Source organism: Papaver somniferum, chromosome 2 (assembly GCF_003573695.1).
Source record: "Papaver somniferum cultivar HN1 chromosome 2, ASM357369v1, whole genome shotgun sequence".
In the NCBI taxonomy this organism is placed as follows: Eukaryota; Viridiplantae; Streptophyta; class Magnoliopsida; order Ranunculales; family Papaveraceae; genus Papaver; species Papaver somniferum.
The window spans coordinates 86,415,459-86,443,367 of NC_039359.1; the positions used below are offsets into that span (position 1 = coordinate 86,415,459).

The following is a 27,909-nucleotide window of genomic DNA, read 5'->3' on the forward strand; positions in this document are numbered from 1 at the left end:
CATCGCTAACGAGGGGTGCCAGATTATTGGGAGGTACCTAAACCCATATAAGATGAAAGACTTTCTAGTTTGTCTTGTCTTATATGAATTTTAGTATTCTCCTCGGTAAACTGATACCCATCACCTGCCATGCTCGAACAATCTTAGCCACTGGCACCTTGTCTAACAACAATTACGAGTCCTTTTGCTGTAGCTAAACAGATGGGAACGGGATCACCTTTCGTCCATTTCCGACTTGACTTTCATTTTACGCTCGCATGTCTGGATTTTACCACCAAAAAGAAAACAAATGTCTGGTTTTACATTTTGTCTCAATTCATATCCTTTTTGACTTATTACTAAGCGCCTTGTTGAACCTACACTTATTCTTGAGAATTTGCATCGTAAAATATAGATTACAAGACTTGTTTTTATTGGAATTCGGTTCTTATAACAATTCAGTTCTTATATTTATTTTTGAGATCGCTCAAGTAGAACTCGTCTACATATCAGGTACCGGATCTTTACTGTTGATCTGTGCTACCGATTATGAAATTTTTTTCCATATTGGTCTCCAAATGAAAAGTTTTTGATGTACTTAATATCCTCTCATTTTCAGATGTGTCCAATCTTAGGGTTCTACCAACCTTTTGGGGAAACCCTAGTTTCCATGTGGTTTTGATTCACTAGGTAGAATAGGTTTAAGGTTGATACGTTGAACCTATTATGCAAACCCTAGTTAATGCTAACCGAATTAATGATCGAATGAAAAGACGAAATCTCTTTAGGTGATTGACATACATGAAGACTCTTGAATGAATTTAAGATGCATTTCTGGGAGCAAACTAGCATGGAAACAATTGATAAATCCTCCTTGGGGAATATGAAAAAGAAAAGAAAAAACATTAAAGACCCCTTAAAAAAATGATGGATGAAATCTTCTCAATAAAATGAAAGGTTGAGTTCACGGTGGTTGTAAGTGACATGAACAAGGCATTTTACGTTGCTCATCTAAGAAGATTGTTGAGGATGGTGAAACGAGGGTAGTCGTTTGTAAAGGTTCATATGGGTCGTATAAACCACCTATGAACTTTGTTGATCCTAGATAACAAATTGGTGTGTCATTTACTTCACAATTCTTCTCGTACTTCTGTTACACATGCAGAATTGATTAGACATTGCAAATGGTGATTTTTTATCAGATGAATAATTAAGTTGAGCATTTGAGTAATGTTCTAAAACTAGCGGCACAAAATATATACACGATATCATCAAGAGGAATCAAACAAACACCCCCAAAATATATCTAAGAGAGTATTTCTCGATCCCAAATACAGTTACTCCTTAACCTTATGGGTGAACATATTTGTCACCGAATCCAATGGTTCGACTTAACCCATCAGACGTTTTGCTGCATGGGGGTACAAGCTTAAAAATCTGTTGTTCATGGGTATGTTTGGAATTTTCGAAGATATATTCATCTGTGCCTTTTAGATTTACTTTTATCTAATCCAAATTTGGAATACTGGCATGGGGGTGTTCCTATGTTTCTAGACGGGGTTAAAACTTGAGAGGCAGAGATCACACTTGGTATAAACTTGAGAGGCAGAGATCACACTTGATATTAAATGCATTTCGTAATAATGAATGATATTGTGTTATTAACTCAGCGTTATAAGTTGTTGTATTTTTGTATTTAGTGTTCATAAATCGGAAGGTTTCATCATTTTTATAAATCGGGGGTTTTGTAGATATTTTCAATTTATTTGGTCTTTGTTTCTCGTTGAATTAATTTTATTTGTTGGCATTTATAGTTTTTTCGACATCTTCTCATGTATTTGTGTGGCTACAACAAACTTTATTTATTTAGTAGTGGTTACTGTAGTCATTTTTATTTGTTGTGCATTGATCTTGGTCATGTTTGTGCAAATTATGTAGTTAGTTTTGTGTTTTGAATCATAGACAACATCGTTGTTCGGTTCGTATAGGTTAATGCATCAGTGCAGTTTTGTACTTTATTTTTAGCAGTGGTTTTAAAACATCACTTTATTATAGTCTTCCGATACCTTGAATCCAAGCCACTTTTCTTAGTTTTGTCTTCATCCATCCATTAATTATAAAAGAAATCCATTGGATTCATCCGCATCCAAACCTGCACCCGCGCAATTATCATATACAAACTTGATGCATGTTCGATTGGATGCGGATTCCATACTCAAAGTCCATAGTGCATTGGATTGCAATTTAATGAAGCTAAAAACGAACCAACTCGGGTCATGCTCATTACTAAGTAGGATTTCCATTCTTTTTTTTTTATGCTAGCCCAAATGCAGAAATTTTAAAACTCCAAAAACTAATTGAAGTATTAGTAAATCTAAAATATTCAAATATGAACATCTTGACTCATAAAACAGAAGGCAAAGAGATTTTTTTCCAAACCAACATCGCTAACGAGGGGTGCCAGATTATTGGGAGGTACCTAAACCCATATAAGATGAAAGACTTTATAGTTTGTCTTGTCTTATATGAATTTTAGTATTCTCCTCGGTAAAATGATACCCATCACCTGCCATGATCAAACAAGCTTAGACACTGGCACCTTGTCTAACAACAATTACGAGTCCTTTTGCTGTAGCTAAACAGATGGGAACATGGTCACCTTTCGTCCATTTCCGACTTGACTTTCATTTTACGCTCACATGTCTGGCTTTTACCACCAAAAAGAAAACAAATGTCTGGTTTTACATTTTGTCTCAATTCATATCCTTTTTGACTTATTACTAAGCCCCTTGTAGAACCTACACTTATTCTTGAGAATTTGCATCGTAAAATATAGATTACAAGACTTGTTTTTATTGGAATTCAGTTCTTACAACAATTCAGTTCTTATATTTATTTTTGAAATCGTTCAAGTAGAACTCGTCTACATATCAGGTACCGGATCTTTACTGTTGATCTGTGCTACCGATTATGAAAAGTTTTTCCATACAGGTTTCCAAATGAAAAGTTTTTGGTGTACTTAATATCCTCTCATTTTCAGATGTGTCCAATCTTAGGGTTCTACCAACCTTTTGGGGAAACCCTAGTTTTCATGTGGTTTTGATTCACTAGGTAGAATAGGTTTAAGGTTGATACGTTGAACCTATTATGCAAACCCTAGTTAATGCTAACGGATAACAATAACCCAATTAATGATCGAATGAAAATACGAAATCTCTTTAGGTGATTGACAAACATGAAGACTCTTGAATGGATTTAAGATGCATTTTCTGGGAGCAAACTAGCATGGAAACAATTGATAAATCCTCCTTGGGGAATATGAAAAACAAAGGAAAAAACTTTAAAGACCCCTTAAAAAATGATGGATGAAATATTCTCGATAAAAATGAAAGGTTGAGTTCACGGTCGTTGTAAGTGACATGAACAAGGCATTTTACGTTGCTCATCTAAGAAGATTGTTGAGGATGGTGAAACGAGGGTAGTCATTTGTAAAGGTTCATATTGGTCGTATAAACTACGTATGAACTTTGTTGATCCTAGATAACAAATTGGTGTGTCATTTACTTCACAATTCTTCTCGTACTTTTGTTACACATATAGAATTTATTAGACATTGCAGATGGTGATTTTTTATCAGATGAATAATTAAGTTGAGCATTTGAGTAATGTTCTAAAACTAGCGGCACAAAATATATACACGATATCATCAAGAGGAATCAAACAAACACCCCCAAAATATATCTAAGAGAGTATTTCTCGATCCCACATACAATTACTCCTTAACATTATGGGTGAACATATTTGTCACCGAATCCAATGGTTCGACTTAACCCATCCGACGTTTTGCTGCATGGGGGTACAAGCTTAAAAATCTGTTGTTCATGGGTATGTTTGGAATTTTTCGAAGATATATTCATCTGTGCCTTTTAGATTTACTTTTATCTAATCCAAATTTGGAATACTGGCATGGGGGTGTTCGTATGTTTCTAGACGGGGTTAAAACTTGAGAGGCAGAGATCACACTTGATATTAACTCGAGAGGCAGAGATCACACTTGATATTAAATGCATTTCGTAACAACGAATGATATTGTGTTATTAAGTCAGTGCTATAAGTTGTTGTATTTTTGTATTTAGTGTTCATAAATCGGAAGGTTTCATCATTTTTATAAATCGGGGGTTTTGTAGATATTTTCAATTTATTTGGTCTTTGTTTCTCGTTGAATTAATTTTATTTGTTGGCATTTATAGTTTTTTCGACATCTTCTCATGTATCTGTGTGGCTACAACAAACCTTATTTATTTAGTAGTGGTTATTGTAGTCATTTTTATTTGTCGTGCATTGATCTTGGTCATGTTTGTGCAAATTATGTAGTTAGTTTTGTGTTTTGAATCATAGACAACATCGTTGTTCGGTTCGTATAGGTTAATGCATCAGTGCAGTTTTGTACTTTATTTTTAGCAGTGGTTTTAAAACATCACTTTATTATAGTATTCCGATACCTAGAATCCAAGCCACTTTTCTTAGTTTTGTCTTCATCCATCCATTAATTATAAAAGAAATCCATTGGATTCATCCGCATCCAACCCTGCACCCGCGCAATTATCATATACAAATTTGATGCATGTTCGATTGGATGCGGCTTCCATACTCAAAGTTCATAGTGCATTGGATTGCAAGTCAATGGAGTTAAAAACGAACCAACTCGGGTCATGCTCATTACTAAGTAGGATTTCCTTTCTTTGTTTTTTATGCTAGTCCAAATGCAGAAATTTTAAAACTCCAAAAACTAATTGAAGTATTAGTAAATCTAAAGTATTCAAATCTGAACATCTTGACCCATAAAACAGAAGGCGAGGATATTTTTTTCCAAACCAACATCGCCAATGAGGGGTCCCAGATTATTGGGAGGTACCTAAACCCATATAAGATGAAAGATTTTCTAATTTGTCTTGTCTTATATGAATTTTAGTATTCTCCTCGGTAAACTGATACCCATCGAACAAGCTTAGCCACTGGCACCTTGTCTCACAACAACTACGAGTCCTTTTGCTGTAGCTAAACAGATGGGAACGGGATCACCTTTCGTCCATTTCCGACTTGACTTTCATTTTACACTCGCCTGTCTAGCTTTTACCACCAAAAGGAAAACAAATGTCTGGTTTTACATTTTGCATCAATTCATATCCTTTTTGACTTATTACTAAGCCCCTTGATTAAAGCTGAACCCTCACTAAAGCCAACCTCCATTAAGACTCTCCTGGGGTTTCCTCCATGAGCTCAGATCTCTTGCGATTTCTGTATTGAAGATTTATCAGATCCAACAACAACCCACTAAATGTTCACTAAAATGACTAAATCAAAACACACTTTCAAGATCATCACTTTCTCTCTAACCCTTTTGATCTTACTGGGTTTAATTACTTCAATCATTGCTTCAGAATCATCAGTTGCAGATGATAATAATAACAATGAGGAAGATGATGTTAAGGATTTCCAAGAATTATTAGCATTGGAAGAAGAAGAAGAAGCAGCAGAAGATTCTCAAGTGAAATCAGCTGAAGCTGAGGTTTTAACTAAAGCACAAAGAATTGTTCCAGAATTGAATATGGAGAACTATAAAAGAGTCGTCTTTGATGGAAATGAATTTGTTTTGGTTCTGGGTTATGCTCCATGGTGTTTCAGAAGTGCAGAATTAATGCCTAGATTTGCAGAAGCTGCAAATATTCTTAATAAAATGGGGAATCCAATTGTGTTGGCAAAGATTGATGCTGAGAGGCATCCAAAAGCTGCTTCTGTTCTTGGAATTAGTGGGTTTCCAACTTTGCTTTTGTTTGTCAATGGAAGCTCTCAGGCTTATACTGGTGGATTTTCGACGTAAGATATATGTTCATTTTGTAAATTGTAATTTAGTTGTTGTGATTGATTACTTTTTGAGCAGCTGTATTGGCAAATTTGATTTGTGCTAATGGGATTGATTGTTACACATACAGAGAGGAGATAGTGATCTGGGCAAGAAAAAAGACTGGTATGCCTATCATTAGACTCAATTCGGTACCTGAGGCGGAAGATTTTCTTTCGAAAAACCCGATGTTTATTATTGGTCTGTTTGAGAAATTTGAGGTATGGAATTTGGGATTTTACTGAAACTCAATATAACCATTTGATTGTTTAGCCTTCTTTATTCTTTGTTGTTGCGAAAGTGAAGTTATCAGTTCACTGTGCTTCCACTGTTAACTACTTGGGGATAATTTAGTGGGTATGGCATACTAGTTAAACTTAGCTCTCACAGACAACAATAAGATTTTGTTCTTTGTAGAATTTAAACTAGACCATTACCTAAAATTTATGATGGATTTTGTAAGTCGATGTTAATTTTATCGTTGGGTTGGTTTTTATGATGAAACTTTTATGTTTGTTCCCCCCCTCAGTATGTGTAGCCAATCTGTGTTTGTAAGTAAATTCTGTTCCTGAATGATCCTTTTGTCGGTTTCAAATGGAGAACGATTCTGATTCTTCTGAATCCCGTCTATTGATTTCTACCATTCTGGGGGAATTCTAGTACTAATATGTTTTTACTTGGTGCAAACTCACGATAGGTCCAATCAAGGATATTGCTTGTCCCCTTTAATATTAATTCTCTTTTTTCAGTTGCTATGATTTATTTGGAACTTCAGCACAGCATCTAATTTAGTTTTCACTGCATAAAAAGATGTGTCTGATTGAAGTTGTTGATATCAGACATAGGTAGCTGAAATTTTTTGATAAAGACTTCGCATCCTTGTAAGTCAGAACATGCGAAGTTTTAGATTTTCTATCGTAGCATTACGGGGCTTTTCGGATTTGATAGGACAATTGACTTTGTTTAATTTCAGTCTTGCAGAGTGGGTTGTTTGTAAAAATAGAAACCATCTGACTGAAAATTCTAATTTATGCCGTAGTTTCATCCTATACTACTGAATTCCTACTAACTTTAAAAAGTATTTGCAGGGAAAGGACTACGAAGAATTTGCAAAAGCAGCAGTTGCTGACAATGAGATCCAATTTGCTGAAACTAGCAGCTCAGAAGTTGCTGAAGCTCTCTTTCCGGGTGCTAAAACTAAGGGTCATTTCCTTGGCCTCGTCAAAAATGAGCCAGAAACCCATGTGGCATTTGGTAATTCCTGATTTACATTTACAGCTTATTTACAACAGCTAGTGAAACACTAAATCTGCTCAGATGATTAAACATGTGGTTTTCTGTTTATCTATATCTGTATATGATGCATATACTTTTGTTATGACCTTGAATGGCTAATTTGCATTATTAGATGCATATCTTTGTAAATTGATGGTCCATTTTCTTGCTTTGCAGAGGACACTTTAACAATGGGAAAGATATTACAGTTTCTAGAGTATAACAAGTTCCCTTTAGTTACTACACTCACTGAACAAAATTCCATCAGAGTTTACGCCAACCCTGTAAAACTCCAGGTTGGTGTCTCGCTTGCAAAGTCTGGTTTATTTGAACACTCATTTCTTTTTCCTCTTTCATCATTTTCAACTTTTAAGTAAGCAAAACTATCTAGTATGGGTTGGTTATCCCTCCCAATGAACTGTTTCATGCTACCCAAGAACGGTAAAATACGTACTGGTAGATTGTGCTACTTAGCTGAATCATCTGCATGACTGGTGCAATATATATTCTAGTGTATGCCGCTGGTCAAATTACCTTTGACCATGGAAAGTATGCACTTAGTTAAACCAGTGTTGCAGGATTCAGGACTCATCAGTCAAATTATCACCTTGTGTGATTTTTTCAACCCAATAACCTTAAAATTGAGCTATGTTGATTAGCCATATGTTTGACTCTTCGGCTTTAAACACTTTTCCAGGTTTTTGTCTTCGGGAATGTTGATGACTTCAAAAGCCTTTTGGCTCCTCTTCAAGATGTTGCGAGAAAGTTCAAATCTAAGGTAACATAGTTGGGCCATTTTTATAATCCATTAGTAGTTTAAATCATTTTGAAGTTATTGGATTGGTTAGTATTATCTGATACAAGCTTCGACAGTTCTAATGTTACTTGTTTGGTTCCAGATATTGTTCGTGTATGTTGATATCACAGATGATAACCTAGCAAAACCGTTTTTGACTTTGTTTGGATACGAAGATTCAAAAAAAGCCGTTGTGAGTATTCTTGACTGTTTTTCATACCTTCTGTCCAACCCGGTCCAATTCATTTACCATTACCTGCTGCAGCTTGATCGACTAAATGATGCTGGTTATATTTCTGTGTGTGCCTGACAGGTAACTGCTTTTGATAACAAAGTAAATTCAAAATACTTGTTAGAATCAGATCCAACAGCACACAGTTTGGAGGTAACATCTATACTGATTTGCTTCTCTCTCCAAGAAATGTCATGTGGAGAACTGATCTGGCTTTTTATAAAATTTTGTAGGAGTTCTGCTATGGGCTTCTTCATGGTACCCTGTCAACATACTTCAAGTCACAACCAATACCGAATAATGTAAGTATCCCAAATTAATCGGCAACTACACAGTTAAGTGTGAGCAAATTTTCTCCACAACCACTTGAAACTTCCCTCATTTCTTGCATAAAACACTATTTTTTTCTGGTTTCTTTAAATGTCAAACTTTGTAGATCCTGCCTTTCCACTTCAATGTTTTCTATTATCCAGGATCGGATTTCCACCTCATTATCAGATTTCGGTTTATTTCCAACTGGTTATACTGAGATAGTTCTCTGCACATAAATTGCAGGAAAATGCAACAGTAATAACTGTAGTAGGGAGGACTTTTGAAAATTTGGTTTTGACCAGTCCCCAGAATGTTCTATTAGAGGTTTGTGCGTTTGCTCTTCAATTAGCATCACAGTCCTGCATTTCTTGCTAGTCCGCCAGTGTTTATAATAAAACTGAATCAATGCTTTTCATCTTATTGAAGGTATATGCACCATGGTGCATCGATTGTGAAGACATGAGCAAGAAAATAGTGAAGTTAGCCAAGCATTTTAAAGGATTTGATAATCTAATCATCGCAAGAATAGATGCCTCTACAAATGAACATCCAGAATTGCAGGTACTATCATTGACTATTATCTAAATCTAATCACAAAAGTTTCATAAGCCTTTCAGTTTACTTTTGTTAAAAAAATTCATGATTTTGATACTTCAGTTTGATCTTGTGCTAGCATTACCATCTAAAATTTTCGTAATTAATCTGAACGAATGTCTGTGATTAGTCGAGAAAAGTACTTTCTAAGATCTTATTATTCTTTCGTTGTTTTGCAGATAACCGAATACCCAATGCTTTTGTTTTACCCATCTGCTGACAAATCAAATCCGGTAAGTTTAGTTTCAAATTGTTCACTTCAAATCTTCTTGTAATGTTACTCCCAGTTCTGAAAATCCATTCATATTACAGATCAAAGTATCTGCCAAGTCAAGCTTGAAGGATTTGGCAATATTCATCAACAAAAACGCTAAAGTAGTAAAGCATAATCAGGAAGCTACAGCGAAAGACGAACTATGAAAATGAGAGAACAAAAACCACAGTAAATATATATTCGTCTCTAGTTATGAGGATATGTCAAATTTCTGATGACCATTGAGTGAGTTAGTAGAGCATGGAAGGTTTTCATGTCCTCTGCAAAGATAGAGAAAAGAACAATATAAATTTTTTTTTTATCCAACAGTATGTATGAATAGTCTACAGACACTTATTATAGCTGTCTTGTTCTTCCAATTGTAACTTTGTACCAGGTTTAAATTTTGATAATTACTAATCTTTGTGGATTACCATACTTAATTAAGAGTTATTTGTTGGCTTCTCTGTGAATTTATGTTCTATTTCTTTCCATTTTACTCTTCAGAGCTGTTCTGTGATCACCTGCAATAAATGGTGGATACAAATTGTTGGTATGTTAAGGTTTGATGTCAAATCCATTGCTGTAATATGAAGTTTCAGACAGGAGGCTGGGAACCAAAAATAGGGATTCATACTAGGGGCTGATAAACCTCCACTGCAAACTTCCTAAGACAACACTGAAACAGTAAATAGCATCAGTGAGAACTGCCATTCTAAAAGAAATGCAGCATTTCTTTAGAGTAAATGAAAGAAATTAACAGTGTTTCATTACATCAGAATATCAACAATGTATACATGCAGTGTAACAGATATTGACAAATACAGATTAGACTGCACAAACAAAGGGGTCCAGTCTTTTAAATGGATGGCCTGTTTTGGTATCTACAGTATTTAAGGAAGTGTATTGAATCAGAACAATTTGTGCTTCCACGAGAAGTCGAGCAGAATTGCAATGTAACCACCAAAGGATTCCAGAGTTGGGTCACTTGAAAATACTGACAGCTTCAATTAAGGAAGACCAAACTAGAAGAATTTACAAGATGCTCGTACATTCCAAGCTGCAAATGAGACTGCTTCTGGCATATGATTGGGGATTTCGCCGCATACCTACATGTGCGACTAAGAAACCTGCATTTTGTTGCTGTCCAAAGGCTTTCTGATGACATCTCAGTGTCTCCCAGTAGCATCCTGCTTCTTTTGGAAGCAACAGATGAGTTTTGCTGATCACTTACAGCTAATCCAGGAACAGAAAACATGTCCGAATATGAAGCAGTTGGGTTTTGTTTCTGATAGATTCTTTCCAAACTTTCCTTTGGTATCTCATTGCGTTTCTCCATTTCCAACGCGTTTGTCACTTCCATTTCATTTCCAGTCCCAAGGATTCTGCTTGCCTTGTTTGCTAAACCAATATATAGCCAAGCGTCTGAAACAAGCTCAATGGTACTTTCCGTGGGAGGAACGCCCATTTTTTCCATGGTTTGGAGCAACTCTTCTGCTTTAATTGGCTGCCTTGCTTCACTGTATCCCCATATCAGGGTTTCAAACGTCTTCAGATTGGGAGAAACACCTAAATCACACATCTTCTCAAATACCCTGATTGCATTATCCATACTGGTTGCACTGCACCACCCACTGATGATTGTGGTAAAGATTACAACATTTGGATGAACACCCGATTCAGCCATTATTGACAGGAGGGCTTCAGCCTTTTCAGGCTCTCGTGCTCTGACATACCCTTTTGCAAGAATGCTGTACGCCTGAGTGTCAGGTTTTATACCAGCTTCCACCATATCTTCAAAGGTCTTCCTGCATTTTTCCATGAGTCCCTGTGCACTCCACGAATTCATGATGGTGCTGAAAGTAATTACATCAGGTTTCACTCTGAATTCTTCCATCAGCGCTAGAACCTGTAAGACAGAGACTATATCAGTACTTATTTCCTAGTGAGGCATCACCTCGAGTAAAGATAAGGGCTATGTAAAATAATGGGAGGAGGTAGAACAGAAAATTCAATTTTTGAATAAGACTCAATGGCTCTCAGTGAACCATCACAAGTGAGTCACTTATGAGCATATCATGAATTCCTAGTGAGAAAAGGGAACCGCCAAAATTAAAGTCTAACTTGATAAGAAGGGATAAAACACAAAATTCACTAAACAGCATGAGAGAATTATGTTTACCACATATTGTCATTTTAGTATTTTACGCAATATTAGATTGTAGACATTGGATGGTGAATCATACTGCATAGTAACCAGGTCGAAAACTCACCTCATCAACCCCATCCATGTCTGTAATGTCCAGAAAGCCTTTAATCAGAGAGTTGAAAACAACAAGATTAGGGTACACCCTGAGATCCTTCATCCTATACACAAACCTTAAAGCATCCCTCATGTTCCCTTCTTTGCAATACCCACTAATTATTATGCCACAAGTTCGTTCATTCGGCTTCACATTACTGCTTCGCATTTCCAGTATCACCCCTTCAGCCATGCTCGTCTTCCCATCGAGGGCATAAGCTCTTGCTATGGTGTTGAAAGTGACAGCATCAGGCTGCATACCAGATCCCGCCATTTTATATACCACATTCCATGCTTCAGTGATATTGTTCTTATTGCACCAAGCTCTGATAAGTATGTTATATGTTCTCAGATTTGGTTTTGCATTCTCCTCCTGTAACATCAGCTCAAGTAATTTCAGGGATTCTTCAGGCTTACCCACAATTCCATACCCTTTAATTAAGGTATTGAAGGTGCTGGCTGTAGGTTTGCATCCGCTTTCCTTCATCTTCCAGAAGGTGTTCATGGCTTCCTCTACGTTCCCAGACTCGGAGAAAGCATTGATAATGGCATTGAAGAATATCGAGTCTGGTTTCATTCCATGTTCTTCCACTTGAGCTAGTACTGAAGGAATCAACTTAAAATGCTTCTGAGCTGTTAGTGACGCTAAGAGGGTTGTGTAAGTTATCAAGGTTGGCTTGTGTCCCTCTTCAATTAAAGTGTTGAAAATAGTCTGTGCTTCTTTGGGCGTCCCTTTATCTATCAAAATGTTCATCAGCTTGGTTCTTGAGCGAACTGTTTGGCAACTACCTTTGGTCGAACAAATCATGCATTTCAATTGAATTTGAGAACTTGAAGAGCGTGAAATTGGATTTCGTTGGTTCTTCAGCTCTCGATGTTGTTCCTGCGAAATAGTAAGTCCCTCAAATTAAACAATTGGAAAAAAATGCGATCTATAGATTCTGTAAGATAGAAACTAGCTCCTAAAGTACATTACCTACCAAAAGAGAAGAAGTTCTAACCAATACACATTACATGTCAGGTCTGAGCAAAACATATTCATAAGATTTTACATGCTTCAACAACGGCTAACAAGTGGGAGGGACTTCATACATTACTATGTGCAGCTTGGACCCTCTCTACATTGGAACTGGAATTAGTCTTCTCCCTCCGGGATTCTTCCATTCCCTTATACAAGCCTATTGTGTTAACTTGCGAATATTACTGCTCAGTTGGTCGATGGCAGAAATCTGACAAACCAAACCGAAAGGTACACATCATATTGTTGTTCTCTAATATACGCAAATAAAGAAGTTCACTGATGCAAGTTGTACAATTTTAGATGGGTAACACCAAAGACAAATTCTTGCTTGGAATTGAAAATGGATAGATAAATGGATCTACCACTGAGAAGACATGGATAGCCACGACAAAGAACATAAAAAGGTGACGATTGCCGATTATGTATGATAATCTGTAAGGGTGTGTGCAAGGGGATATAAGCTCTAAACCATCTGCCTAAGGCCTTAGCCCTGCATCAATACTATATTTCTATAACCTCAAACAATGAAGCAGATAGTGCTCAACTAGATGGAGTTACATGGGCACAAAACAAGTTCCAAAAAAGTAAATGAACTATGATATTTTTGTAGAATATGCAAAATCAGATTCAAATAAATTATGTATCAAGCTCATCAATTCAGCACTTCAAAGTACAACCTACCAAAAAACCCTGAATCTACTTTGATTATATTGCCAATTAATACAAGAATTCAATCAAAGTTTTAGGTTTTCCACAAGAACAGTGAAAATTTTCCATGAAACAAACAGAAAAAACTGAACTTGAAACTACAAAATTAGTCTAACTTGAGCAGATTAATTTCCAGCAGAAAGACCAACAGTTGGATAGAAATTGATTACATTTGCGGTTTTTTTTTTTTAGCTCCAAGAAAAAATGAAACAAAATCTCATTCTGGGTAGTTTCTGAGAGAGAAGAGAGAGGGTGGTGAGTTTGCTGTACCTGTTGCTCTGAGTGTGTGTTCAGTAAAGAGTGGAGACAAAGTAGAGATGGGAATGCATCCATCCATGCAATACCCATTGCTACATTTTGGATTTAATATGGAAATCTCATTGAAAATCTTATCCACATATCATCAAGAAGAAGAAAATTACGAAAGTTTTAAAAGAGAATAAAAGGTGAGGCTGAAAATGATACAAAAACAAAATACAAAAAGGTATGGCGAGTGCGGGTGTGTACCATTTTCCCAGTACTCACTCCCTCTTCGGTGAATTCACTATTTAGGAGCATTTTTTTGTGAACTAATTAAAAAGAAAATTAAAAAATATATTTTTTGATCTTATTAGAAAAAAAGAGTGAGATCCCCTCGTACTCTTAAATTCACGCTATATCACGTTTTGAATAAATCAGCACGAGTTATGCTGCATATAAGATGAGCTCCCCAATGACCTTGAAAGGAACTTGATTCTTCATCTTTCATAACCTCACATAGGAATCTAAGCATTTCTGTATGCTCTTGAGTAATATGAATATCAGCATTGAGTAACTGGTGATTCAACCCATTTTTATTGCATATACTAGTATAACACGCACGCGCGATGCGCCTGCCATTCATTCTGTTATTAAAATATACATATCTAACTTCCGATAAAATGCAGTTGATGGTAATTCTACCAAAATTAACATATATTAAAGTGATTGATTTACTTGATAAATGGACTCAATAGGACTACTGGATGGTAAGGCATTATTAAACCCATACGCGAGCTGTTGGAGTAGTCGTCTTCCTTTGAATACATTAAATGGAAGTTTTTTGGCCCTTCACTGGCGAGAAGACCAGGTCTCTAGCTAGATAGCTAAAAAGAAACTTGTATATCAGCAAACAATGATGTAAATCATTGATACATACACCATACTCCCTCTTATATACCTTATCTTCTATTTGCAGTACCCAAACATCTTCAAGCCCTTGCCAAGAAACGCAAGCCTGAATCCATTTTTGGAAAATGTTGGTAATCCTCCACCCAAACTAAATAGTACTATATCCCAATGCTGTCTAGGGTTACTGGAATAACACCACCACTGTCAACATCATCTCGGTACAATAACTTCGATCCACAATATGATGATGTCGCTTCCCTAAGTAGGCCAACCCCATTCTTTGCAACCAACCTGCGATCAGAGGGAACCTCCACACTCACGGCAGAAATGTCAGTCTTATGGTCTCCCATTGTACCATCCCAACCTCCCTTTGCCTCAAACGCCGCCACAATCTTTTCCACGGTGATGCCGAGGGGATTAAATCAGTGTGCCCTGTTTTGATGCATAATGAAGAAGAAGAAAATCAGCATTCAATCAATACCCATATACAAAGACACTGGTCAAAAAAAATTTGAACCGCTGACCGGGAAAAACAACCACTCTCCACATTAATATTATAATATAAACTCGGCCAGTGAACATTTCATCCACGTTTTTCTGCAAAAGTGAAATTCAAATTTGAAGTTTGATAACAGTATCTAATTCCCTCGAAAGAACTCGGACTTTAATTCATACATATATGTGCACTGTAGCAGTCAACATCAGGTACCTGGCACGACATGTATATGGTACACGGAGAAAAATCTTTTGTTAAGTGTTGTTGTCACACATTGATGTTACCTAGCTAGTATGATGTGGCTGCAGCTATATCTGAAGTTATGCGACAAAACCAATGATACAAAATATCGGTCTTGTGGTGACGACGTCTGGGATATTTACCAAACACGCTAGGTTCAATTACTATTATACCGAAAATTAAACACTCAAAAAAAGAAATTTTACCTACCAAAGGTATCAAATCCGAGAATCCCTTCTAAAAGGTATACTCGCATCAAAAGTAAGCTGCAAGTTTCCAAGAGAAATTCAGACCAAAGATTTTTAACCAACAATAATGAATGAAATCAGCTCTCTTGGATCATCCCGCAATAGTAATTAATGTCTATTTTTGTTTCTTGATTTATTAACCTATAAGCTTCTTATAATTCTACGCAGATTCTTCAGTTTCTACAGGGTTTCAAAATACATTGCACTAACACTTCATAGAAATAATGAGAAATTGATTTGTATCCTACGTGGTATACCTCCTTGTTTGACAGGGGAATGAAGAAAGGTAATAAAAATGACCAACATGATGCTTACCTCAAACTTTGCAGTTCCAAGCAAGCTTGTGCTTGGCTTATTTAAGTACATAAATATGTTAGGGTCTGTAAAGAAATGCTGCAACTTGTTAGGGAGATCATTGTTGGCTTGGCTGGTAATTAGCAATTACAACGAAAATATGGAAGATAGTTGACTGTTTGCAAGAATTCATCACACTTATTTCTTTTAATTAGGTTCTAAAATGCACATCACAACATTCTTTTCTATAACGGTTCAGAATGTAAATCACAACAAAGCTGGAATAGTTTCTTGCATGACTAAGGCCTTGATTCGCTGTAATACAAATTTTCTTACATACTAATTTGCACAAAGAGATCATCACAATTCATAAGGAAATTTTTAGTACAAAAAATCTGTAAGAAACCATTTTCATGAATCCATTTTACTTTTCATGTCATTTTTCTATTCCAGATGTAGCAGCAGAGAGATGACAAAATAACCGAAAATATTAGTACACAAATAGTTGGACTGAAATTATTTCAAACTAACCTGGAATAGGGAATGAAATTATCACAGCATCATCTGGAAATCTGATCTGTGGCCTGAAGCTTTAGTTCAATCCTGCGATTTTTACACAATCAAAAGAAATTTTCAGAGACAAATTGGCCCTAAACTAACCCTAGAATTTGAAATCAAACAATCAAAAGAAAAATCAGCCACAAATTGGCCCTAGATTATGTCTGACACTTACTTGGGAAGTCTCTTTGAAGTTTCGTCGTTTTTTCTAATTCATCTGCTACCACCTTTGTCATGGATATTCGCAAGGGGAAAAAAGAAACCCAAATCTTCGTTTTGCTGTATTTTTCTTTCGGTGATATGATAAGTTAATCGAGGAGAACGAAGGAGATGCTTTCAAGGAAGTCCCCAAATTCTGAATTGAGATGAAGAAGGTCTTCTTTTCTTTTCTCAATACAGATACGAAAGAAAAAAACGATGAAGAGAAAGGAAAGAAAAAAATTTAAGGGAAAATGTGGATAGCAGGATTCGAACGTGGATTGGCTAACTCGACTTTTTACATAACTAACCTTTCAGTTTTATACTTTTTTACGTGACATTAAACAAGAAAAATGAAAATCCGGTGGGGCATTTTTGTGAAGGGAAAAAGCTTCACCAAACAATTACCTCTTTTCTTTATATTAGTAAGATACGTGTTAAGTTTCTACTATGTTTTTGCACCGTTACTGTGACAGCATCGTCTACGCCAGCAATAACAGCAAGATGGAGGGCTGTATTACCACCGTAACCATCTTTCAATTCAGGTGCTTCTATGGGCATGAGTTCGACCAGTTTTAGCACGAAGTTCGAGTGTCGTGCACCAGCTGCAATATGCAAAGCAGTCCTACTGTTCATCTTCTGGGGCCCACTCTACCAATGGCCGTGTCCTTGACTAATTGTTTTGATTATTTATTTCCTATTTTCCTCCTCGAGTTACTTAGCGCGTCATTCTTAAAGCTGAGAAATGGCTTACTTGTAATTAACAGACGCCAAGATATGGAAAGTTGCTTAAGGGCTTACTTGTAATTTACAAACACTTCTTCCCCTATAAATAGGAAGGCACCTGACTTGCGAAACTAGTTTATACTTCCAGTTTTTCGTTCAGGATTACAGAGGTAGAGATAAACCAGAGAGATTTCGGGGCTTCTTTATTTATTTCCTTTCCATTCCGTCAGGTTGATTCATATACGGCTGATCGGATTCTAATTCAAATCAGTGAAGTTATGGGCATCGATAATAGGAGATCAGGAGGAGGAGTGCCAACAATAGATGAAGTCTGTCGTCATTGGAGGGCGGGTAGATGTACACGTAATCCATGTCAGTATCGCCACAGTGAACTGCCACAGCCATGCAGCAACAACGGGAGACAGCAACCTTCAGACCAGAGGAATTTCTCTCTTTCCGGCTCGTTTCCTCAAAGAAAACCGAATACGTACAATCGAGTGCCTTCAAAATGGGGCAGTCAAGGTGGGGCAGTTAATGGAAGACCTAAAGGTACAGGATTTAAGGCTCAGGATCAGATTTGTAAATATTGGATGTCTGGCAAATGTTCTTATGGTGAAAGATGTAAATTCTTGCATCGGTGGTTTGCCAGTGATGATTTCACAATGTTGGCGCAACTTGCTGGACACGAGAAGGTCATTAGCGGGATTGCTTTACCAAAGGGGTCTGACAAATTATATTCTGGTGGCAAAGATGGAACCGTTCGTGTCTGGGACTGTCAAACTGGCAAGTGTGCTACTGTAATTAACCTTGGATCTGAAGTTGGTTGTGTCATCAGTGAAGATCCCTGGGTCTTTGTTGGAATCAATAATTGTGTCAAGGCTTGGAATACTCAAACCAATAGTGAGCTCAGTCTTTGTGGTCCATCTGGACAAGTTTATGCCTTGGCAGTGGGCAATGAGAAGTTATTTGCTGCAACACAGGATGGTACAATATTGGTCTGGAAATTTGCTGCTGCGACCAATGGTTTTGAGCCTGCTGCTGCTCTTCAGGGTCATAGTGCTTCTGTTGTTACGTTAGTCGTAGGCGCTAATATACTCTACTCTGGTTCCATGGATAACACAATAAGGGTATGGGGACTTGAGACGTTACAGTGCATTTATACTCTGAGAGATCACACATCAGTCGTAATGTCTGTTCTTTGCTGGGATCAGTTTTTATTGTCATGTTCTCTGGACAAAACAATAAAGGTATGGGCTGTTACTAAGACTGGAAAGTTAGAAGTCACTTACACCCATGAAGAAGAACATGGTTTGTTAGCGCTCTCTGGGATGCCTGATGCACAAGGAAAACCTGTGTTGATATGCTCATGTAATGACAACACTGTTCGTCTCTATGACCTGCCATCATTTAAGGAACGAGGAAAAATTTATGCCAAAGAGGAGACTAGAGCTATTCAAACTGCTCCTGGTGGTTTGTTTTTTACTGGGGATGGAAATGGTGATCTGAAAGTATGGAAGTGGACTGAACAATCACCCGCAGCTGCAGCAACAATGCAACAGTGATGTAATACTGACAGTGTGGAGATCTGGACAATATAAAGACTCTCAGGCAGTAAGAAGTTCTTTTCTGAGCAGTAAACACCATGTCAAAGCTTCCCTTGTTTTAGTTGTATGAGAGTTTGTAATCTTTTGAGTTTCATTAATATGTACATTGTAATAAAGACAAAAAGCAGAAGCATGATGATGAGTGAAAGCAATTCTTTCTTCATTCTAAAAAGAAAATGTTTCAAGAGACAACTCCAAAAATTATACTTATGCATAAATTTTGATTTGTGTTCTAGTGCTCAGAGAAAAACCTAACTATTTTTCACAGTACAACATGGTTTTGATTTGGAGCACGAATACTAAAGGTGACAGTAAAACGCATTCTAGAAAAAAAGTAAAACAACTAGTTGAGACTTGAGAACTGTAAATAGTGAAATCGTGAGCAACACAGTTAAGAACCACTATTAGTGCATACACATAATCGTGCACTGTGGGGCTATAACCAGTACTTCTAAACTGATAAGCAAGGTTCAGCAAAATGTGTCACTGTAAAAGAAGTAACAGCGTAATACAAATAATACCTTGAGGTAAGACGAATCTTTAAATTGTACTAACTCATGTCATCATTACCTCGATAATATCGTTCATATTAAGTTGAGGACACAATTTTACATCTACGTATTCTTTCCAATGAGTCCGACAGTTCCTTCCTGCCAAGCAGACCCAACAAATTCAGCTGAGATAAACATACACATTACAAGGAAAACACACAATATCAAACTTCAAAACCAATGAAGAAAACAAATGATCCTTTTCGAGTATTAAACTCCACAGAGAATAGCTTCCCAGATGGGATAACGGGTTTAATCCAAGTTGTTATAGCTACTTAAGTGACTGGAAAACATGAAAAAAAATGTTAGTCAGAATGAAGAACACGTCATTGCTCCAGATTGAACTTGCCCCTAGCAACTTCAAAATCAGGAACATTAGAAGAATGCAGAGCCAGCAAATTGGTCCACTATGGGGTTTAGTTTCGTCAATATCTGAGACAGAAGCAGGTTTTAGAAAGTTCAGGGTCTGAAATTCAACTATAAGCAACCACAGGTATGCTTGTTATTAGTTGAATGTACCTTCTCAATATCAAAGCTTCAGTGGTTTGACCCATTGGTTGGTGCAGGAGTCTATGAGCACCAAAAGTTAAGGTATCCTTGTCTTCAGAAGGCACAACATACAACTAAAAGAAACCGATAACTTTAAGTTGTAAACCATAAAGTAAAAGGTAAACTAACAAACATTTGTTAAACTAAAACAACCTAAGCCGATTCCATGACAGAACCGAAGGAAAAATCATATCTTGGACAAATAGATTGGGTGCAGGTATATCCTAGTAGTATTTCAGAAAGGTTACTTTCTTGAGAGAAAAAATTACTGGTTTGGAATCCGGTGTATAACCGTTACCTCCTCACTGTATGATCAAAATCCGGTGTGAACCAAGAAGAATCGTCAGGAAAACAACTATCTAAGACTGCACTACCATGGTTGAACCGCTAACCTAACACCCTGATTCATCAAAAGAAAAGTAAAATTATTCATCAATGTAAAACACAGTACCCTTAAAATGAAATTACTCTGATTTGAGAAGCTAAGGTTTGTGATGCCGTCTGAAGGTGGGTTCGACAGTTCCTTCCCTGAGATGGGAGGATGTACCATTTCGAGAACCCACCAACTTCTCATGCCCCAAGATGCAGTTGAAATACATATAGGTGCGATAAGCACTACTAGCTGTGCTCATACACCGAGAACTTTTGAGCTTGGTAAGTGGTGGAACATCCCATAATATGGAACATACAAATTCGAAACCAGTAATCCAATTCCATATGCCTAAGCAAGAACTCATAATCACTAAGAACTAAAACAACAAATGAAATCATCATTGACATTTCAAAGCTATTTCAGACCTTAAAATGGGCAGACATTGACATTTCACTAGTCTGATAGTCTAATGGTCACACTGACACTTTACCAAACACTTGATAGGTACCTACAGCAAACAGGCAGAACGAGAAAGAGCAAAGCACCGGAAGAATCTATATCGTTAAAACGTTCACATTAATCCGTTTTCTATAAAGAAATCAGACGACACATTCATGAGCTAGGATATGCCCAACATGATGAGTTCCTTCTTATGATAATCTGAACGTTAAGAATTTAGAGCAAATCAATTATTATGCTTCACAAATGTCATCTCAATCAGAGCATAACGAAATTTTAACCACACCTTGACTGGTTTCATATGCTCAAACCAAACTGAACTACACAGGCGTAATTGGAGAAAGTCCCCTACTTGGTGTACTTACCATGATCCATTTGGTTTACTGACATCACAACAATGCATATGCATTCCACATATCCAAAAATCAGATAAATCCACACAGTCAAAATTCTGCAGTGAGGTGCTCTGTAAAACAATAGACAGAGTGACAGTGAATTTATAGCAACTCAATGATGCTTAATAACAAGTCGGACTCTGTGGCCTAATGGATAAGGCGCTGGTCTACGAAACCAACAAAATATTAGCTTCAATTTTACTGTAGTTTGGACAAGAAAGAAGACTCTGGGTTCGATCCCCAATCGAGTTTTTTTTTTTGTCTAAAACTAGAGTTTATAAAAGAAACATACCAACAAAATATTAGCTTCAACTTTATTGTAGTTTGGACACGAAAGAAAAATTGGTGCAAATCTTGTACCATAGTATCCATATAAGATTGTCTGAAGATCCTATCCCATTATAAACCTAAATTTACAACTAGTTTTCATTTGAAAATTGAATTCAATAATTCTTGTTTTTTAATGAACATTTGTATAAAGGCATGATGTCACGCGCATATCCATGTGTGTAGGTACAGAAAATGTACTCGCCACGTGTTCGCACGAGAAGGCACGAATTAGGTTTACAGATCTTACCAAAAGATCTTGTGTCATTCCCAAAAATAGTGATCAGTAACTTGTCAAATCAGCTGTCAGAGTTACTCCTACTATTATCAGATCTGTGAAGTTCGTAGGATTGGCCGAAGTAAATAGAACTGAGTACAAAGGAACGATACGAAGTTAATGAATAAGCGAAATAGATTGGAGACACGAAAGACCCATTGGAGTGTTGAACAAGGTATCATCTACGAAGCAGGATAGGCGAAATAAGGTTACTTGAACGAGAAGACATCTGACGAGGTACATGGATTGTTGAGCAAGAAATGATACAGCTGTCCCGACGAGGTGCCGAGATTATCGGCGAAAGGAGGAGAAAACTTTATGAAAAATGGCGTCGACGAAGTAAAAAGGAAAGTTCACATGAAATGTGTGATATCCGGCGAATTAAAATGAGCTTTCTTTCACTAACTAGTTTGCGTATAAATAGAGGTGTTTGGTCATCGTAAAGGGGATGAAGTTTTGGATGGGAGAGAAGTATAGTCTATGGAAGATATATTAGGGTTTATCTAAGTCCTCATATTTGTATTATTTTCATAAGTTAATGATCAGTAAAAGGATTTTGATTTTGCTTCGTTCTTAAGATTCCTTAGATCTTGTTTATTTTACTACTTGGGTGTACTACTGGATTTCCAGTAGTTACAATGTGACGGCAAAAATGAACTCGCGACTAAATGCCCTGGGATTTGCATCATCATGATAAGATTTGGATGTACTGAAATTATAATATTTCCTTAAAATTAAGCCTTCATATTGTTCAAACCTCTTTATCTTTCTTTCGTAAAATGGTGAAGGAGATGTTAAATTCGATTTATAACGGGAATTGATAGCTAAGAAAGAGATTGCAGTATACATGAAAAATGGTCAAAACGCCCCAATTTCAAAGGTATGGTTGGAAAAATGTCAAATTTTCATAATCAGTTGCCTCTATCTTAAGTATAGTACATCGTACAGATGCAACTAACAATACTAAAAGATTTACAATCTTTCCTAGTATATCAATGAACTTCATTATATATAAGAGTTCTACTTTAGTCTAGAGTCATATCATCATTGTTGCAAGAAATTCAAAACAAGAATTTATCGTGCTTCATCCAATCACACTTTCTATCTTAACTATTCTGTTTTTCTACATAGTTTTCCACATGTTCAAAAAGCAACTTAAGAGGTATAGTGATGCCACAAAGCTCAACCTACCACCTTCTCCTCCCAAGATTCCAATCCTCGAAAACTTCCATCAATTAACTCCCATGCTTCACCAAGATTTTCATCGTATGTCTGGGAAGTATGGCCCAATCATACTCTTACATTGTTTTACAAAACCTATACTTGTAGTTTCATCTGCAGAGATGGCATCTCAAATCATGAAGACCCATGATATTATTTTCGCGAATAGGCTTGTTCCAAAAGCCATAAGAAGATTCTTCTTTGGTGGAAATGATGTAGCTCTTGCTCCATATGGTGAGCGCTGGAGACAACTCAGAAAGTTTTGCGTCCTTGAGTTGTTGACTATGAAGAGGGTACAATCATTCAAGTACATAAGATAAGAGGAAGTTGATAAAGTGATGGAAAAGATAGCTCATACATCTAGAGAGAGTGACATGATTAATTTGATAGAGATAATATCCAATATGTCAAACTACATTATATTTAGATGTTCACTTGGCGATAATTTTAACAAAGATTACGCACACAAATTTATTGGGTTAGTAAAGAATACGATTAAGTTGATGGAGTCAACTTTCAGCTTTGGAGATTACTTTCCATGGCTGAAGTGGATGGATACTGTCACTGGATTAGAAGGGAAGCTTAGAAGAATCTTTGAAGAGATAGATACTTTCTTCAATCAGGTCATTGATGGTCATCTCTTATCTCATAATTCAAATGCAAAACACGATGATCCCGACAAAGTCGAAGATAAGAGAAACTTCATAGATCTACTTATTCTTCATGCTGAAAAAGAACCAAACCTCAATCTCACTCGAGATGATATCAAAGGAATAATAATGGTATCCGCTCTCTCTCTCTGTCACCGTCTCTCTCATGATGCATTTGAAGTTCATATATAACTGAAACTATAAGTGTTATGAATATCAGGACATGTTTGTTGCTGGAAGCGATACCTCATCAACTCTCATTGAGTGGACAATGGCAGAGCTTATAAAGAATCCGAATGTGATGAAGAAAGCATAGAAAGAGGTAAGAAGAGTGGTAGGCAGCGACGTCAAAGTGGAAGAGCATGACATTAATCAAATGGACTACTTGAAATGTGTCATCAAAGAGAGCTTACGATTGCATCCGCCTCTACCAACTTTGCTAACAAGAAATTCTTCAGCTAATGTCAAAATAAAAGGTTACGACGCCCCAACAAATACAGGAGTATTTGTGAATGTTTACACGATTCAAAGAGATCCTAAAGTGTGGGACAAACCAGAGGAGTTTTATCATGAGAGATTTGAAAATAATCCTATTGATTTTAAATGGCAAGATTTCCAGTTTATCCCATTTGGGTCTGGAAGAAGAGGGTGTCATGGGGTGTCATTTGGCCTTGCAGTGGTGGAATTTGTTCTCGCCAACCTCTTGCATGGGTTCGACTGGGGATTGCCTGGTGATGCTAACATGTTGGAGAACTAGACATGTCCGAGTGTTTTGGCATTACTGTTAGTAGGAAGATACCTCTTCTTGTTTCTCCAATACCGTTCCATTCCACATCTTAAAACCTGAAAGATATCTTGTGAAAGGTGCCCTAGGCGCACGAGTTTTCCCAATGGGCGCCTAGGCAATAAAGCGCCTTAGGCGCCAAGATGTGCCCATTTTTTTTTTATGTTTTTTAAAATATTTCCAAGGGCGCCTAGGCGCGGTAGGCGAACGGCTTGGAGACTCACCTCGCCTAGCGCCTAACACAACATGGCCTGAAAGTACTCCAAAATATCAGTAATTATCATAAATATAAATCTATTTACTAAGAGCCTAAGATGATCTCAACTTATATTTATTTGTTATATATTTTTTCTAAAGCATGAAATTTATTAAAAGAAAATTTTTTAGTTTTCATTAATCTCTTGCTCAGATTTGGTCTTTTTTGGACCAGATCTGAGCAAGATTTTTTTTTTAAAGTTTTAATCAAATAAAGTAATTTTTTTTTGACATATTTCTTCGCTATTTGGAGCGATTTTTCTTCGCCATTTGGGACGAGTTTCTCTTCACTTTAAGGGCGATTTATTCAAACCTTGATCCCTGGTTCGTGACTTGCTATTCTCGATTCAAGAGCATCAACAATCCAACACGGTATTGCTTAGAATCTATATTCAATCCAAGGGATTCAGCGCATCCTGGTTCGTTTGGATCTACAAGATTTTGGGCAAATAACTCCTTTCTTACAGGAGTATCTCTTATTGAAGAAGAAGAAGAAAATCATTAAATGGTCGGAATTGATTCCGGATTATACCATCATTCTTCCCTACTACCTTTACAAAAATTGGGTATCTTTACGGTAAATGGCTCTTTCTCTTCGCTATGTATTTGTAATTGATATCTTCAGTTGTACTAGGGGTTTTATTATCTTGTACCTTGATGTTTTTGTTATTCTTGTAAGCAATCATGTAATCACGTTTTGATTTGAATACACTGAAATTTGTTGATTGACCTAAAAAAATAAAATAAAATCTATTAAACTACTAAGGGATATATGAGGGTATATGATACACCATGATTCATCAACTACTAAGTAATTACCATTTACTTATTATGCATATTTGTTGCATCTTTGTCTTTGATGAATGAATTTCAGCAATTATCAAAATTTATAATAGGACGTTTACCTTTATATTTTCCTCTCACCTCACTATCACATCTCACAAATTGGTGTGGTTTAATCTTATGATATAAGGCTCGCTAGTTTTTTATGGAGAAATTGGGTCATTTGTCCAAATATTTTTAAAACATGATTCTAATAGACGAGCAAAAATTAGTATAGGTGAAATGGACACCAAAAAAATAGCAAGAATGAATCTGGATTCATCCTAGCTTAATCTTAAGAAATAGCGAGGGTGAAACTGGATGCATCCTGATGTAAATTAAAAATAATAAAAAGTATTTGAAAAATGGGTAGGATGGAACTGTTTACATCCTGGCTATTTTTACATTCTCGTCCATTTAAACAATATCAAATTCTACATGTCTTTTTCACCCAGAAATTGTCGTTATTGGGTTAATTGAGCAATTTTGTGTTGTTTATGTGAATGAAACCTTTAATTCCGATAGGTTAGATAAAAATGTTTAACAAACTCATTATGAGAGGATATCAAGATATAACATCCAAGATAGGAAATCGAAAATGATATATGACACCCATTTTGATGCGCCCAAAGTTAGGTGGCATCCACACGGCAATAAGTGTTATTAAAATCGAAAGGAAACTTCATGATATTGGAAATTAGTGTTTTTTATCCAGTCTTTGATCACAAAGCAATATCAAATCAGAAAAACCTTTGTTAAACTCATTCCCGATATCAATTTTGAATACAACCTAAACCTATCGAAAGAATATCTAAAGATGTTGCAATGAATACCTGAAAGAGACTTGTTTAGATTTCATTAACATTCATGAACGGAACCTTTTTGAGAACAATCTTTTGAAAACTAAGATGAAGCTTAAAATAACAAAGATTTATGGAGTGACGTTGAACAGACGTGTTATCCTTGATTTTTTCCAAAGTATATATACAAAAATAATTTTCTCTCGCTCGCGTTCTACATTTATTTGAGTAAAGGAGGATTCGAATTCGTAATCCAAGTATTCTATAACCGAAAGATATGAGCGAGATGATATAAAGTGGTAGGTAAGATATTTTGACAGCTACCAGATACCGGAAATGTAAGTATTAGACCACGATTAGATGATCAATTTATTTTTTTTTTGATACTAAAAGAAAATTTATCAATTAAGGTTGATCAAGAAATAACCCTTCTATTTCAAATTGATCATCTGATCAATTTGAACTATGACTGACTCGAGATGGAATTTTAAAGAGGAAAATATAGAAGAATGAAACTGCCTTTGGACTTTCGATTTATTTTTCTAGTTTTTCTTAGGATTGTATTCATGTGTTAGTTAAATCCAGAACTAACAATTGATTTTCTAGTTTAGTTTTAATTTTTGTTGGGAACAATTCAAAAACTCAAACCAATTTCGTTTCCTTTTAACTAACACTCGTGGTAACGTGGCTGCCACCTAACATCAGGTGCATTTGGATGCACCAAAATGGGTGCCACAAATCATTTTTGATAAGAAATACTAACAAAAAGAATCATCTCTGAGCTCTCTCTAAACCTTTAATTCTAAATTGCGATTATAAGTCACTATCTATTATCTGAAGTGGTTATATTCAGTCTTTTGAGTCGAGAGTCAATTCGTCTTCAAATTGTAGAAAAATTTAACCTCCATGGTGCCCAATTTCACTACATTTTAGTACAGATGTGCGTCATTCTAGGCACATTAAAACTGAGCATTATTCGGTATCCATTTAAGATTTTAAGTAGCTTTTTGACACCACTTTTATCCTTAATCTAGATTTTTTTTCTTTTCTTCGAAGTAGAAAAGTAAAAAATTTATTCAAAGAAAAAAAAAGAGAAACAAATAAAAGTGTCTAGGCGAAACACAGAGAGGAATGAAGCCTCCAAGAACAAAGAAAAAGCCAACAGTCCTTGCGACAAGCCAAGGTAAAACAACAATTAACCTAACTCCAAAAGTTAACAGGCAAGTTACATAATCAATAATACCCTAAACTCTGTCCCTCTCTCTCATTCTGATCCCGGCCATTTCTCTGACTTCTAAATATAAGGGAAATTGCTATGGAAATGTTCAAACTCAACTTTCTATTGAGCCAGGTGGATGGTCAAATGGGATTTTGCACTATGGGAAAGAACTGGGTGGCTGACCATCAAGCGCGAGAACGTTTTGCTGACGCTGGCGTTAGAAGGACAAACACGATCAGTCTTAGTAAAACCACTGGAGTTTGAACCAAGAACACCAAAAACTACTTAAACGATCACCAAAACAGCTAGTTTCTACCTCTATAAAAATATACGGCTCGAG

The 27,909-nt window shown here is 36.4% G+C and overlaps 5 protein-coding genes and 1 long non-coding RNA gene across 8 annotated transcripts; 4 read left to right on the forward strand and 2 right to left on the reverse strand.

Moving 5' to 3' along the window:
• Window positions 1-5,117: 5,117 nt before the first annotated feature.
• LOC113348286 (protein disulfide isomerase-like 1-6) lies at window positions 5,118-9,816 on the forward strand. Its single transcript, XM_026592000.1, has 12 exons — window positions 5,118-5,856; window positions 5,973-6,102; window positions 6,970-7,135; window positions 7,334-7,452; window positions 7,854-7,934; window positions 8,056-8,145; window positions 8,266-8,337; window positions 8,418-8,486; window positions 8,740-8,820; window positions 8,923-9,057; window positions 9,270-9,323; window positions 9,403-9,816. Exons 1-12 carry the CDS (start codon window positions 5,318-5,320, stop codon window positions 9,508-9,510), a joined length of 1,644 nt encoding a protein of 547 aa, XP_026447785.1. The 5' UTR covers window positions 5,118-5,317; the 3' UTR covers window positions 9,511-9,816.
• A 270-nt stretch (window positions 9,817-10,086) lies between these two features.
• Window positions 10,087-13,788, reverse strand: LOC113348287 (pentatricopeptide repeat-containing protein At5g25630-like). Of its 3 annotated transcripts, none has more exons than XM_026592002.1 (4): window positions 13,645-13,778; window positions 12,738-12,874; window positions 11,617-12,528; window positions 10,350-11,252 (listed from the first exon to the last, which is right to left on the reverse strand). In XM_026592002.1, exons 2-4 carry the CDS (start codon window positions 12,807-12,809, stop codon window positions 10,350-10,352), a joined length of 1,887 nt encoding a protein of 628 aa, XP_026447787.1. In that variant the 5' UTR covers window positions 12,810-12,874; window positions 13,645-13,778. The 3 variants fall into 3 exon arrangements, with proteins under 3 accessions (XP_026447786.1, XP_026447787.1, XP_026447788.1); XM_026592003.1 differs by lacking the exon at window positions 13,645-13,778 and adding an exon at window positions 13,545-13,629; XM_026592001.1 differs by lacking the exon at window positions 12,738-12,874 and having other exon boundaries at window positions 10,087-11,252; window positions 13,645-13,788.
• Window positions 13,789-14,180: 392 nt separating this feature from the next.
• Window positions 14,181-16,778, reverse strand: LOC113348289. The gene is made up of 3 exons (XR_003359561.1): window positions 16,535-16,778; window positions 16,333-16,404; window positions 14,181-14,955 (listed from the first exon to the last, which is right to left on the reverse strand). It is a non-coding gene; the product is annotated as an uncharacterized LOC113348289 (long non-coding RNA).
• Window positions 16,779-17,561: 783 nt separating this feature from the next.
• LOC113351551 (zinc finger CCCH domain-containing protein 17-like) lies at window positions 17,562-18,954 on the forward strand. The gene has a single exon (XM_026595513.1). The coding sequence runs from the start codon at window positions 17,562-17,564 to the stop codon at window positions 18,843-18,845; it is 1,284 nt and encodes a 427-aa protein (XP_026451298.1). The 3' UTR covers window positions 18,846-18,954.
• A 4,423-nt stretch (window positions 18,955-23,377) lies between these two features.
• Window positions 23,378-24,005, forward strand: LOC113351552 (cytochrome P450 71A1-like). Its single transcript, XM_026595514.1, has 2 exons — window positions 23,378-23,821; window positions 23,910-24,005. Exons 1-2 carry the CDS (start codon window positions 23,378-23,380, stop codon window positions 24,003-24,005), a joined length of 540 nt encoding a protein of 179 aa, XP_026451299.1.
• A 60-nt stretch (window positions 24,006-24,065) lies between these two features.
• On the forward strand, window positions 24,066-24,446 carry LOC113351553 (cytochrome P450 71A1-like). The gene has a single exon (XM_026595515.1). The coding sequence runs from the start codon at window positions 24,066-24,068 to the stop codon at window positions 24,444-24,446; it is 381 nt and encodes a 126-aa protein (XP_026451300.1).
• The last annotated feature ends 3,463 nt before the right edge of the window (window positions 24,447-27,909 follow it).